The 14403-nt window shown below is 45.6% G+C and overlaps 1 protein-coding gene across 1 annotated transcript in view; it reads right to left on the bottom strand.

Moving 5' to 3' along the window:
* Positions 1-8123, bottom strand: part of LOC124775440 (pyruvate kinase-like) — a 147876-nt gene extending 139753 nt beyond the window's left edge. Inside the window, exon 1 of the mRNA XM_047250276.1 lies at positions 7794-8123. Within this exon, the coding sequence (XP_047106232.1) occupies positions 7794-8123 (330 nt within the window). The remainder of the gene's footprint in view (positions 1-7793) is intronic.
* Between the last annotated feature and the right edge of the window lie 6280 nt (positions 8124-14403).

Here is a 14403-nt window from a genome sequence, read left to right as displayed (position 1 = left end):
GTCCATGCATAGACTATTTTGATTACAGATTACAGCTACCGGTTATTATTTGCAGTGATTTAACTGCAGTGCATGAAAGCAGACGTGCACGGCTCGACCCTATGACTACATCGAGCCACTCTTTTAAATAGAGCTGCGCATAGCTCAGGTACCTAAAACACGGGTAAAAACGCAAGAGGTTTGCTCGTATGGGATGCTGCTTAGGAAGAGTAACTACTCAAATCAGTAACCGTTAGGTACCGCAGCACTAGAACAGAATCTCATCTCGACTAAGTAACTAATACATTCCTCTAAGTGTAGGTTCTCAATGGCGGGGCTGCCTTCAATTCATTTGTGGGCATGATATTTCCTTTGCAGACACAACATTGGTAACCACTCATACACACGCTGTATGTACAGAATAACACTGGGGGATTACACAGAAATAACAGAAAAGTTCTTTCAAGAGACAGCACTTGCCAGAGAAGTGATATTCGCTCCAGAAAGGTGTTGGTGAACTGTGTAAGTCTGCATTTGAGTCAACAGCCAATTATCTTGCAACACACTATTGACTGGGTAAAATTCCCGATTATTAAACAGTTTCTGGAGTAAGTTAGAACTCATGAAATTAGTGAGACGACTGGCAGCTCTCGTGTTTCTGGAGTCGAAAGTTAGTGATCTACAGAGACGGACACAGTTATTCTTCCAAATTAAAAGTTATCAAGAATTAGCAAGCGCCCTCCCGTGCACTGGAGTGGAATACTAATGAGTTTATATGTACGAAGATGGTATCTGTTCTTTCGGATATGTCCGAAGAGTTCGGGCAATGTGAGTGCATCTGCACTGAAGAAGATCAGTGGCCGGTAAGCCTTATCTACACTCCTGGAAATGGAAAAAAGAACACACTGACACCGGTGTGTCAGACCCACCATACTTGCTCCGGACACTGCGAGAGGGCTGTACAAGCAATGATCACACGCACGGCACAGCGGACACACCAGGAACCGTGGTGTTGGCCGTCGAATGGCGCTAGCTGCGCAGCATTTGTGCACCGCCGCCGTCAGTGTCAGCCAGTTTGCCGTGGCATACGGAGCTCCATCGCAGTCTTTAACACTGGTAGCATGCCGCGACAGCGTGGACGTGAACCGTATGTGCAGTTGACGGACTTTGAGCGAGGGCGTATAGTGGGCATGCGGGAGGCCGGGTGGACGTACCGCCGAATTGCTCAACACGTGGGGCGTGAAGTCTCCACAGTACATCGATGTTGTCGCCAGTGGTCGGCGGAAGGTGCACGTGCCCGTCGACCCGGGACCGGACCGCAGCGACGCACGGATGCACGCCAAGACCGTAGGATCCTACGCAGTGCCGTAGGGGACCGCACCGCCACTTCCCAGCAAATTAGGGACACTGTTGCTCCTGGGGTATCGGCGAGGACCATTCGCAACCGTCTCCATGAAGCTGGGCTACGGTCCCGCACACCGTTAGGCTGTCTTCCGCTCACGCCCCAACATCGTGCAGCCCGCCTCCAGTGGTGTCGCGACAGGCGTGAATGGAGGGACGAATGGAGACGTGTCGTCTTCAGCGATGAGAGTCGCTTCTGCCTTGGTGCCAATGATGGTCGTATGCGTGTTTGGCGCCGTGCAGGTGAGCGCCACAATCAGGACTGCATACGACCGAGGCACACAGGGCCAACACCCGGCATCATGGTGTGGGGAGCGATCTCCTACACTGGCCGTACACAACTGGTGATCGTCGAGGGGACACTGAATAGTGCACGGTACATCCAAACCGTCATCGAACCCATCGTTCTACCATTCCTAGACCGGCAAGGGAACTTGCTGTTCCAACAGGACAATGCACGTCCGCATGTATCCCGTGCCACCCAACGTGCTCTAGAAGGTGTAAGTCAACTACCCTGGCCAGCAAGATCTCCGGATCTGTCCCCCATTGAGCATGTTTGGGACTGGATGAAGCGTCGTCTCACGCGGTCTGCACGTCCAGCACGAACGCTGGTCCAACTGAGGCGCCAGGTGGAAATGGCATGGCAAGCCGTTCCACAGGACTACATCCAGCATCTCTACGATCGTCTCCATGGGAGAATAGCAGCGTGCATTGCTGCGAAAGGTGGATATACACTGTACTAGTGCCGACATTGTGCATGCTCTGTTGCCTATGTCTATGTGCCTGTGGTTCTGTCAGTGTGATCATGTGATGTATCTGACCCCAGGAATGTGTCAATAAAGTTTCCCCTTCCTGGGACAATGAATTCACGGTGTTCTTATTTCAATTTCCAGGAGTGTATATGAAGATGATATCTATTGTTTCGGACATGTCCGAACTCTTACGGGAATCGGTAGATTGACTGCCGCGAGTAATGAGTATAGTGGGCAGGGGCACTAAAAATGTAGTGTGTGAACAGTAAGTTGAAAATGTGGGTCTCACTGGGAGCGTGCCAGAGACAAATCCTCTGTTTCCTTGGTGGCTCAGACGGATAGAGCGCCGGTCATGTAAGCAGGAAATCCCGATAGGAGCACACATTTTCAACTGTCCCCGTTGATATTTATCAACACCTGTAAGCAGCTAAAGGTCTGGATTTCGCTGTAATTTCACCAATAAGATTTTACGGTTTCTGCAGGAAAGTGTTGCATTTTAGTGTCTCCCTACCTGATGAGTCGGAAGGGGCCCTGTATGAGGGATATTTTTGTTTTCAAGGTCTGCTCGGTCGCGAAATTAAAAGCACAGTGAAAATCCAATGGAGCTTTGTAAAGATGTGTTGCACAGTGTCTCTAGTATGCCCGTCGATGGCGTTACGTCGCACTTTTCAGTTCTGAGAGCACAGTGAGAACACAGAGATGCCTAGAAAAATAGTCTTCCGCCAAGCGAGAAATACCTTCTGTCAGTTGGTTTCTTCATGCTTAGAGTAGGTCTGCGGACAAGATATCGATATATAGATATGTAGAAGATGTCGATATGTATCGACGTGCTTTTGCTCCTCCGACATATCGATATCGAAATGGCAATATCGAGTACCCATGTTTTTATTTTGTATTATATTTTTTCGCAATTTTCGATAAATATCTGAAGTTGTTCTTTTGAAATTGTAATACAGCATAATTTTATTTTCACTGTGTGAAGGAGCCTTACTACTTTTTGAGCTTTCACCACGTCCAGTCTTTCTCTGTGACTGTATGAAGCAAGTACAGGTGGCACAAAGAACAAATCTGATTGCACTGGGGGGTGGCGATATGAATTAAATAACAAGATATCCGATGTAAAGAAATAGCACACCAGATGCGTTTAAATGACAATTTTTAACGCAAATCTAAATGGCAAGGCTGGTCTTTGCGGTGGGCGGGGACGCGTGAGAAGAAAAGCTAACGTAATCGGCGCTCGGCATTACCAACAGAAACTGCAGCGTTTAACTTCACCATGCAATTTTGACACTACAGCTGCTTGGTAGCTGGCGTTTGCAAAAATGAAAAAACAGGAAAGTTGACATGAAGTGTTCTAGACCAATCCGATATGCGAAGAAATCGAACAACGGGCCCATTGGACACCTTTTATTGTGCCACTTATCTGTAGCTACTATTGTTAGAAAAGTGGTCATCGCCAAGCATGAACGTGCATCATTTTCGTTTCAATTCTTGGTCTGAGGGGGATAAGCAAGCTGCTAGCTTGTCTATGTACAGAATACCTAATAAAAATCAATATTGAAATATATTGCTCTAAAACTGGCAGCCAATATTTTTATGGCGATATTTTTCCGATATATCGACATATAAGTAATTTTGATGCTACATTGAAGGCTGATGCAGATACTTTTTAAGTATCAATAAATCGGATTCCCAATATTTTTAAAAATATCAACAGTCCTAGCTGAGGGGCTCCATCTGACTTCATACAGCCCACATAACGTAACAATTATGCGTGACAACAAAGTGCGGGAGTTGTGCAGGAACTTTGAAGTAGGACGCACATACTTTCAGGATACAGAAGGTCAGGGAAGGAAGTGAGTGTTAACCAATGATCTTGTAAAGCGAGAAAATCTTCTACGGAGGACAATTCAGAATAATCTAAAAGGAACGCTGTCACCAGACAATGTCCTTCTTCGTGACAATGCACAGCCGCACACTGCAGCTGCAACGAAGACGCTCTAGCACAGTGGTTCCCCAGCTTTCTTAGACCATTGCCCCTGGGTGTAATTAGACATTATCTAGTACCCCTGCCCTCCCCCTCCACCACATTATCACCAACTTTAACACCTAACTAAACTGTAGAATGAAGGACTTTTCTTGGAACATCTTTATTTTTAAAATGATGAAAGAAAAATGATATTTAGTTTGTGTGTGTGTTAGAATGAATGACGAAGGAATTCGTGGTGCATAGCAGTTGCTACCCACAATTCCTTCTTAGATAAGAAATCTAACTATCCACAATGAGGATAGACATTTGTTACAAAACATTCGTCCCCTGCATCACTCCTCTCCAATGTGGCACTTGCTCGATCTGTACGCTGCAACCCCATTTAAAATCAAACAGATTCAGATGTGAGCACTATACTTACTGTTTGTAAATCATTGTCCCTGCACACCTCACTTCTGAACTGACAGAAATTGGACGACTTCAGGTAATTAATGCTTTGTGTCTAACCACTATAATAATAATAACACTGTGTACAGCCCCTATGTAGCACTGCTGTGTCGTGCTGTCAATTAGTTCATTTATCTGTTTCGAAGAGAGTAATGAAGCAATTTCTGGAATACTGCTGTTACTGTCTACAACCTGGAGAAGACATTTTCTTGAGATATTTGTCACCTTTATGTCTCACTTTTGTCAACAGCGATGTACGGGGCGAAGCACAACATATGTATGTGATGGATGGACTATGTGAGGAATCTGTAATCTCCACGGCATTAAAGCTGCTAATTAAGATAAAGTAATTATTGATAACTTACATAATCGGTATTAGAGTCTAAAAAACTGTGCTAATAGTTATGAACATCTGAAAATAATTTAGTTTCGTGACTGAAACAGAATCGAATCGTTTGGTTTTCACCTCCCTGAAAATTTAATTTTACCTCTCAGGGGTAATTATCTCCAGGTTCGGAATCATTGACTAGCAGCTTTTTCCATGGGAAGTGTCTGATAATCCACCCATCCCTTCGCTCACATGAACCGCTGGCTATGGGGATAGCATTTTCGCCCAGACATCGAGCTGCAAACCAACTAGAGAACAGATGGACACCACAGGTTTCTATGTCGAAGGTATTGGAAAGTTGGAACCACACTACGCCAAATGCCTAAGTCAGAGCGGCTGGAGGGTGGAAGGTGCAGCTGAATGTTGCTTTTCGTTTTCATCGTGGTTTCCACTTGAAGACTGATAGAAACTTGAAAAAAATAGCTCTCATATTAGAATAAAGAGCTCTTAGGTATACTGAGACTGTGTTGACAGAACAGTGGGCTTAGCTAGGTGCCAGGTGGTTATAATTAAAGAGCAGCTATTCATGGAGGTCCAGTGGGAGCTGTTATTATCGTATGGCAGCGAATTTGGTAGATACGCTAATGCATTAATGGAGAACCGATTTATGGTGGGAAAAACTTAGTTACAATTTTCGCCACCAGGTGCAAATCTGGCCCTGTACAGTGTCTCGTCGATTTCTCCGGTGCTAGTACTGAACAAATTGTGTAAGCAGCAGTAAATAATAAAATCAATATTATGCCTTTTTCACTTGTCTGACCTCTTCTGCCCACGTCCCGCTCCTAATCCGTTAGGCATGGAAGTATTTCTTTACATCTTTCCTGGATTCACAGCGACAGATTTGCACTTGGTGGACAAAAATGGAACTATTTTTTGCTGCATAAATGGGTTTCGCATTAACGCGTTAGAATATCTACCAAGTTTCGCTGTCATCCAGTAATTACAGCCCACATTGGACCTCTGTGAATAGCTGCACTTTAATTATTAACACCAGCTATTTGTTTCCATGAAAATTTGAAATGTTGTGCTAAGAGTGGTTCTTGGCCATTGTAGTTTTCTAGTACTTTCCCGTTTTGGACACTTCTTTGGAATTTGAATGGCATGAATTGGAGGTGTTTTGTTGACTGTTAGTGGTGTACGTTTGCCAGTCTAGTAATAGGACGTAGGAATCTTTTCGAGAGCGGTGAGATTGGAATGGAGCATTTATTATTTGTTTCAGTGTAGTCTCAACGATCAAAGTGAGGATGTCAACCCTCATCAAGTATGTACACTACTGGCCATTAAAATTGATACACCAAGAAGAAATGCAGATGATAAAAGGGTATACATTGGACAAATATATTATACTAGAACTAACATGTGATTACATTTTCATGCAATTTGGGTGCATAGATCCTGAGAAATCAGTACCCAGAACAACCATTTCTGGCTGTAATAACGGCCTTGATAGGCCTGTGCATTGAGTGAAACAGAGCCTGGATGGCGTGTACAGGTACAGCTGCCCATGCAGCTTCAACACGATACCACTGCTCATCGAGAGTTAGTGACTGGAGTATTGTGACGAGCCAGTTGCTCGGCCACCATTGACCAGACGTTTTCAATTGGTGAGAGATCTGGAGAATGTGCTGGCCAGGGCAGCAGTCGAACATTTTCTGGATCCAGAAAGGCCCGTACAGGATCTGCAACATTATCCTGCTGAAATGTAGGGTTTCGCAAGGATCGAATGAAGGGTAGAGCCACGGGTCGTCAATGCGAACAAGAGATGACCGAGACGTGTATACAATGGCATGACATACCATCACGCCGGGTGATAAGCCAGTATGGCGATGACGATTACGCCCTTCCAGTGTGCGTTAACCGCGATGTCGCCAAACACGGATGTGATTATCATGATGCTGTAATCAGAACCTGGATTCATCCGAAAAAAATGACGTTTTGCCATTCGTGCACCCAGGTTCGTCGTTGAATACACCATCGCAGACACTCCTGTCTGTGATGCAGCGTCAAGGGTAACCGCAGCCACGGTCTCCGAGCTGATAGCCCTTGCTGCTGCAAACGTCGTCGAACTGTTCGTGCAGATGGTTGTTGTCTTGTAAACGCCCCCATCTGTTGACTCAGGGATCGAGACGTGGCTGCACGATCCGTTACAGCCATGCGGGTAAGATGTCTGTCATCTCGACTGCTAGTGATACGAGGCCGTTGGGATCCAGGACGGCACGTATTATCCTGCTCAACCCACCGATTCCATATTCTGCTAACAGTCATTGGATCTCGACCAACGCGAGCAGTAATGTCGCGATACGATAAACCGCAAGCGCGATAGGCTACAATCCGACCTTTATCAAAGTCGGAAGCGTGATGGTACGCATTTATCCTCCTTACACGAGGCATGACAACAACGTTTCATCGGGCAACGCCGGTCAACTGCTGTTTGTGTATGAGAAATCGGTTGGAAGCTCCCCTCATGTCAGCACGTTGTATATGTCGCCAACCTTGTGTGAATGCTGTGAAAAGCTAATCATTTGCATATGACAGCATCTTCTTCCTGTCGGTTAAATTTCGCGTCTGTAGCACATCTTCGTGGTGTAGCAATTTTAATGGCCAATACTGTATTAACAATGTAACAAAACCTGACGCTAGTCTGGGACTCCCGATAAAAGTCTCCGTGGTGATCGGTGGCGTAATACGTCATACGATTTGGCTCACGCGCCGCACACCACTAGAAACGCTCACATGTCGGCTCCGGACATTTGATGAAGACAAAGTCGGGGAACGTTTTAAACATTAGAAAAGATCAGAAGGCAGGAAAATATGGAGATGTATGTGGGGTACTGACAGTCTCGGCGTGGTACTCGAAGGAGCCGTGCGAGAAGTTGAGGCGGGCGACGTTCATGCCGGCGGCGAGCAGCTCGTCGAGCACCTCGGGCTTGGCGGAGGCGGGCCCCAGCGTGCAGATGATGGCGGTGAGCCTGGCGGCGGCGGCGGCGGAGCGCACGCTCAGCTCGGTGAGGTGCTTGAGCCGCGAGTGCGCCCAGGCCGCGCGGCCCTGCCCCGCGTTCGTCGCCACCAGCTGCGCCGCCAGCGCCCACGGCTGCTCCGGCGCCGCCTCCGCGCCCGCCGCCGGCTCCGCCTGCACCTCCCCGCCGCCCTCCCCTGAGTCGCCCATCTCCGGCGCCCTGCACACACCGGCGCAGCTGGAAGTCCCTCCTTACAGCAATGCGTGCTTCATTCATTGACAACTCTACAGTAAGAGGAATTTTTTTTTTTTTGGGAAACAACCAATTGCAAATACATTCTAAGACAATCCAAATGGGGCGTAAATCAGTAACTGCGATGTACATGTATAGCGAAAAAAATTATTACAGTTTCAGGAAAACTGGAAGATTTATTCAAGAGGAAAAGATTCAAAAATCGAGCAAATCAATAACGCATTGGTCCATCTCTGGTCATTATACAAGCAGTTGTTCGGCTACACATTCGTTGACAGAGTTCTTGGACGTCTTCCTGTGGGATACCGTTCCACATTCTGTCCAACTGGCTCGTTAGATCGTCACATTACCGAGCTGGTTAGATGACCGTGCACTCAATGCATCAAACGTTCTCAAATGGAGAGCCATACGGCGACCTCGCTGGCGAAGGTAAGCGGTAGAACCTCTGCTGTTCGCGGGCGGTCATTATCTTGCTGAAATGTAGGCCCATGATGGTTTGCCATCAAGGGTAACAAAACGGGGCGTAGAATATTGCGACGTGCCGCTCTGATGTAAGGGTGCCGCGGACGACAACCAAAGTAATCCTTCTCTGAAAACAAATAGCATCCCAGACCATCACTCATGGTTGCCGGGCCGTATGGCAGGCGATACTCAAGTTGATGGCTGGTTCAAATGGCTCTAAGCACTAAGGGACTTAACATCTGAGGTCATCATTCCCTCTAGACTTAGAACTACTTAAACCTTCCGGACCGAAGCGCCTAGAACCGCTCGGCCACAGTAGGCGGCACTCAAGTTGATGTTCCACTGCTGTCCAGGGCCTCTCCAGACACGTTTCCACTAGCTATCGGAGCTCAATTCGAAGGGGGACTCAGCACTGAAGACAGTTCTACTCCAGTCAATAAGATTCCACGACCAATACGTGTCTGCAGACGCCCTTGACAGTTGTGAGGTACCATCCTGAATTTCACCCGTCATACGGTTCGACAACCAGGAGTAATGGTCTGGGTTACCTTTTCATTGCATAGTAGGCCCCCTTGATTGTCGTCCACGGCATCCTTACGGGATAGCGGTAAGTCGAAGATATTTCAAGTCCCGTTTTGTTGCCCTTCATGGGCCGGCCGGTGTGGCCGAGCGGTTCTAGGCGCTTCAGTGCGGAACCATGCGTCTGCTACGGTGGTAGGTTCGAATCCTGCCTCGGGCATGGATGTGTGTGATGTCCTTAGGTTAGTTAGGATCACGTAGTTCTAAGTCTAGAGGACTGATGACCTCAGATGTTAAGTCCCATAGTGGTTAGAGCCATTTGCCCTTCATGGCAAACCATCCTGGGTTTATATTTTAGCAAGATAATGCCCGTTCGCAAACGGCAAGAGTTTCTACTGCTTGTCTTACTGCTTGAGAAACCTTACCTCGGCCAGCGATGTCGCCGGATCTTTCCCCAATTGAGAACATTAGGAGCACTATGAGCAGGGCCCTCCAACCGTCTCAGGATTTTGGCTGTTTAGCGCGCCAATTCGTCAGAATTTGGCACGATATCCCTCAGGAGGACTCCAGCAACTCTATCAACCAATGCCTACCCGAACAACTGCTTCCATAAGGGCCAAAGGTGGACCAATGCGCTATGAATAAATCATACAATTTTAATCACTTGTTTCTATGTACATCACATCTACCGATTTCCGTCCCATTCGGATAATCCTTCGTGCTGCGTCGTTCTTTTGTCTTATGATGGACAGTTAAATTTTAAGTCTTAAACTTCAAATACTGTTTTCTGGCGTTGACACAGACTCCTACTCGCTCCCTTTGCATGCTAACCAAATAGTGCAGCGTAGCAGTTTGCCAGCATTATGGAGTTTCTGACGGCCGCAGTGTCGCTAGGCGCCGTCTTCCATTCCTGGACACCGCCACCCCACCCTGCGTGGCTGAGAAAATACAAAACACCACGCACCACCTGGACACGGCCTACGCGTGTCTTCTTCTTGTTACATCAACTTCGTAATCATCCTAGCCATCTTGCATGGGAGGCCGCTTTGACCGAACGGTTCTAGGCGCTATAGTCCGGAACCGCGTGACTGCTACGGTCGCAGGTTCCAATCCTGTCTCGGGCATGGATATGATTGATGTCCTTAGGTTAGTTATGTTTAAGTAGTTCTAAGTTCTAGGGGACTGATAACCTCAGATGTTAAGTCCCATAGTGCTCAGAGCCATTTGAACCATATTGCATGGTCGGGTGTCAATGTAACTTCGTACTCGTACACGCCTTTGATGGGTATGTAAATGATTGGAACTGCAGTCCTCTGTGACAGATGGAACGGCCACCAGGGTGCAGTTGTGCTGTTGGTGTTTATTGTTGTTACCATGGCTGGTGGGATATAAAAGGGACGTGAACAGCGTCAGATGTTGGGTGATCGCTGTGAAGGACACAGACGCCTCGTGCTCGTGTGACGTGGCGTTATCACCACCTGATAAGAGTTCAAAGGCGCCATAGTGTTGATCTTTATTTGGCCAGCTGCTCAAATCATCCAGTACCCAGATTTTGGGGGGGGGGGGGGGGGGGGGCGGCATTCAGACGTGACATTGGTCCGATATTGGGATCCGTGCTCACACTCGTCTTCAAGGTTCTTTGTTACTACGTCTGGGCGCCTCGAGAGTGGATCACTACAATGTGCACCAAGCACATCGCAATCCGTTCTCATCTGCGTCTACTATCCGAGAACAAGTACTAAACCCCCTGCAACATTCTGTGTCATCCCGCACAGTTGGTTGGAGAATAGCAGCAGCTAGACTAGGCAATTACTGTCCCATGCATAGGCTGCCGGTAACACCACGACACGGACAGCTGCGCCTGGAGTGCTGCTATGATCGAGAAGCATGGACTGATGATTAATGGTGTCGCATTGTATTCAGCAATGAACCGCAGTTCTTGCGCTACCCTGGACTACCATAGTCGTTGAGTATGGCGTCGACCTGAGGAGAGGTCCCATTTTTCGTACGTATTGGAGAGTCGTAGCAATGTTCCTCCTGGAGTCATGCGTTGGAGAGCCATAGTAGTGTGGTAGTGTGAGGGAACTGTGGCGGTACAATGGTACATCATGGACATTCTGCATCCTCATGTGTTTCCTCTGATGTGGCAGTATCGTGGTGTCATTTTTCAACGGGTAAATACTCGTCCACACGGTAAGTGTCACTATGAACTGTCTGCTTGATGTTGAGGTACTCCCATGGCCAGTAAAGTCCCCATACCTGTCTCCAATAGAACATGTGTGTGACCATATCGGTGGCCAACTCCGTCCCATTGCCAGTATCCAGACTATCAAGGATCAGTTACAACAGTTGGGGGCCAAATTGCCTTATGAGAGGACACCAGGTCTCTACGACACTCTTCTCAACCGAATCAGTGCACGCGTCCAAGCCAGAGCAGTCGCAACGTCATGCCGACAAGTGGGTAGTCACAGATTCAGATAACTTGTCTGAAATGCTCGTCCAGCTAAAAATAGTGTTCAGGGGTACTGGACTGCTACCCAGCAAGTTAACAAGGTACTATCAGTTAAAACCAAAATCCAGGAAGTGGATAAAGAGGAGAACACATCGGTAAAAGTCTCTATCTTTTTTTCACATTGCTGAAAAAATTTCGTTCATGATGACGAGAATCGTCCAGAAATTTCAAGTTAAAGTGGTTCCCCCCCCCCCCCACTAACTGAAACTGCAGACCTTCTGGGATCAGTGAAGGACGATTTGTTGTTGCATATGGCGGCAATTTACAAAATATTTCGCCAATGTGACATATTTCTATCGAAGAAACACGCCCACCGTGAAGGAACAGTCCACACTCGCCTTTTGTAAACAAACAAGTCTGCTGTAACTAAACATTGTATCATCAGCGGCCATTCAATAAAATATGATACGATAATAATTATGGCCAAAACAGCGTCTTTTTGGGACTCCATTATTAATGTATCCGTAGAAATGCGTATGGCGGAAATCGTGATGAAGTATGATTGCGGCTGCCAGTTAGATAACGCGTGGAATACCATTATTTCCACGATTTGTTCTAAACGAAGAAGAGAGATTACGCGGATGGTCGTGGAAAGTGGCAATCCTAGGGACAGATCAGCTTCGCAGTTCCGCCAGCGAGGGCGCTGCCCGCAGGATAGTGTTATAGAACCTGTATAGGGAGATAGTGGCCAACTGGACGATACGGCGGCAATTTTTCTGCCAAACTGCGGGCGGGACTTTTTAATGGCCAGTAGTGGAGTACACACTCACCGAATCAAAAGCACAAGACAATATGGCGAAAACATTCGTTTAATGCCTTTCTTTACAGCTATAAAATACTCATAGTAGCCTACTACGTACAGCACAGGAAAATTTGATACAGTGGCTGTAAAAATTATTCGTTACTTGCATTTATCTCCTTTAAAGTTCGTTTACTAGACACATTGCAATGAAAGTAACGTAAATAAAAAAACATAGTGTATAGCATTTGTTTTGTATCGGAAGTGCCTAACGCTAAAGATTTAACGTACCTGTATTACGTCAGATGAATGAAAGTCGTAAGCAGTTTTTTACTTGTGACATGCAAAAAGTGTGAGACGTATTAGTACTTCTTGTCACATCTTCAAAAAAAAATTACAAAAATCAGGTAATGTTAAATGTAGGCTACTGTAATAACGACCAAATATAACAAGAAAACTACGGTATCCCTTCTACCCCACAGTAAGTAGGCTTATTAAAAACTGTCTTCAAGAGTACCTACAATTATTTACTACGAATAATGTTTAAGCAACCACGACACATGCGGAAAACGTGCTTACAACTTGCCTGCGTCAACAGTCAGGCAATAATACTGAAACCAAAATAATGCCTAGTGTTCTGATTCGGAATCTGGCATCGTTTACGAACGTCTGCAGAACGAATTACAGATGTCAAAAACAATACTGTACAATTACTAACGTGTTTAATTCAAACATGTAGGCCTACTGACTTCATCACAATACGCTTCATTATTTCAACTCGTATTTAAGATCGCAAACGCTAATTATGTACTAAAAACGATATACAGCTAAATCGAACATGCATGGACAACGCATAACAAGTCTTTCAATAATTCAAATACCTTCTAATCGTTTCCAAAAGTCCTCTGAACTTCAGTTTGTAAGAGGTCCGAGCAGATGTAATTTCGATGTATTGCTCATGCGCTGCCTGCGATATGCAAGGTATAAGAGAATCTCTGACCAGAGAGCAGTGATGACTGCAGTAGGAACTGTGTAGCTGTAGCAGTTAGTTGTGGCTAGTCTGTAGTCTGCTCTGGTCTGGTCTGGTGTATCGTGTTGGGTGGCCGGTCGCGGTGCAGCGATGCCGGAGCCTGAGTATTATTGTATAAGATAAAAAGCAGCCTCGCGCATATGTAGTAATGTTATCTCAACTCCCATGTAAATGTTTTAAAAATCTCGTAATAATAATCTTTCTCATAAAAAGTAACTTTTAACAACCATTCATTTCAATTTAAAGAATTTACTAATTTCTCCCATCCATGATCATCCCGATTGTTGCAAAAGAAAAATCAGTTGCTTCCTTTCATAAATGACAAATCTATCGGCCAGCATTCCACAGGGCTGTGCCAGAAAACATTATTTTAAGAGCAGATATATATGCGTTATCCGGCGACTTCATTGAGGTAAGAATTTTTCTCTTTTTTATTCAGAATGATCTTTCAGGGCCATGACGCAGCACTGCTGACGTCCAAAATTTACCAGGTTAAATTCACAGTCAATTATTGAAAAGTTATAAGTGAGCGACAATTTAATTGAGAGGTTAGTTACATTGTATTGTTACCAGGTTACTGAATTTACTTTTTTTGTTGGGACGTTACACTGAATGTGAACGACATAATTATAATTTTTTACTGTTGAGAGGTTTAGGAATTTTTCTGTTTTTGAGCTTAGATTAAATGTGAATGAATTTTGTGGGGAGGTTAAATGTCAATGAATTTTCTGTTTTGAGGTTACACTAAAAGGGAATGAATTTTGTGCGGAGGTTAAATGGCAACGAATTTTGTTGGGAGGTTACGGTAAATTATTTTGTGGGGAGGTTAAATGTCAATGAATTTTCTGTTTTGAGGTTACACTAAATTAGAATCATATTCATATTATTTATTATATTTTGTGGGGAGGTTACACTAAACGTGAATATTATTCATATTATTTATTTTATTTTGTAGGGAGGTTAAATGGGAAATAA

The sequence above is a fragment of the Schistocerca piceifrons genome, chromosome 1, assembly GCF_021461385.2.
Source record: "Schistocerca piceifrons isolate TAMUIC-IGC-003096 chromosome 1, iqSchPice1.1, whole genome shotgun sequence".
Taxonomy (NCBI): domain Eukaryota; kingdom Metazoa; phylum Arthropoda; class Insecta; order Orthoptera; family Acrididae; genus Schistocerca; species Schistocerca piceifrons.
The sequence above is the reverse complement of the archived record's forward strand: the minus strand, read 5'-3'. Positions and strand labels throughout refer to the sequence as shown.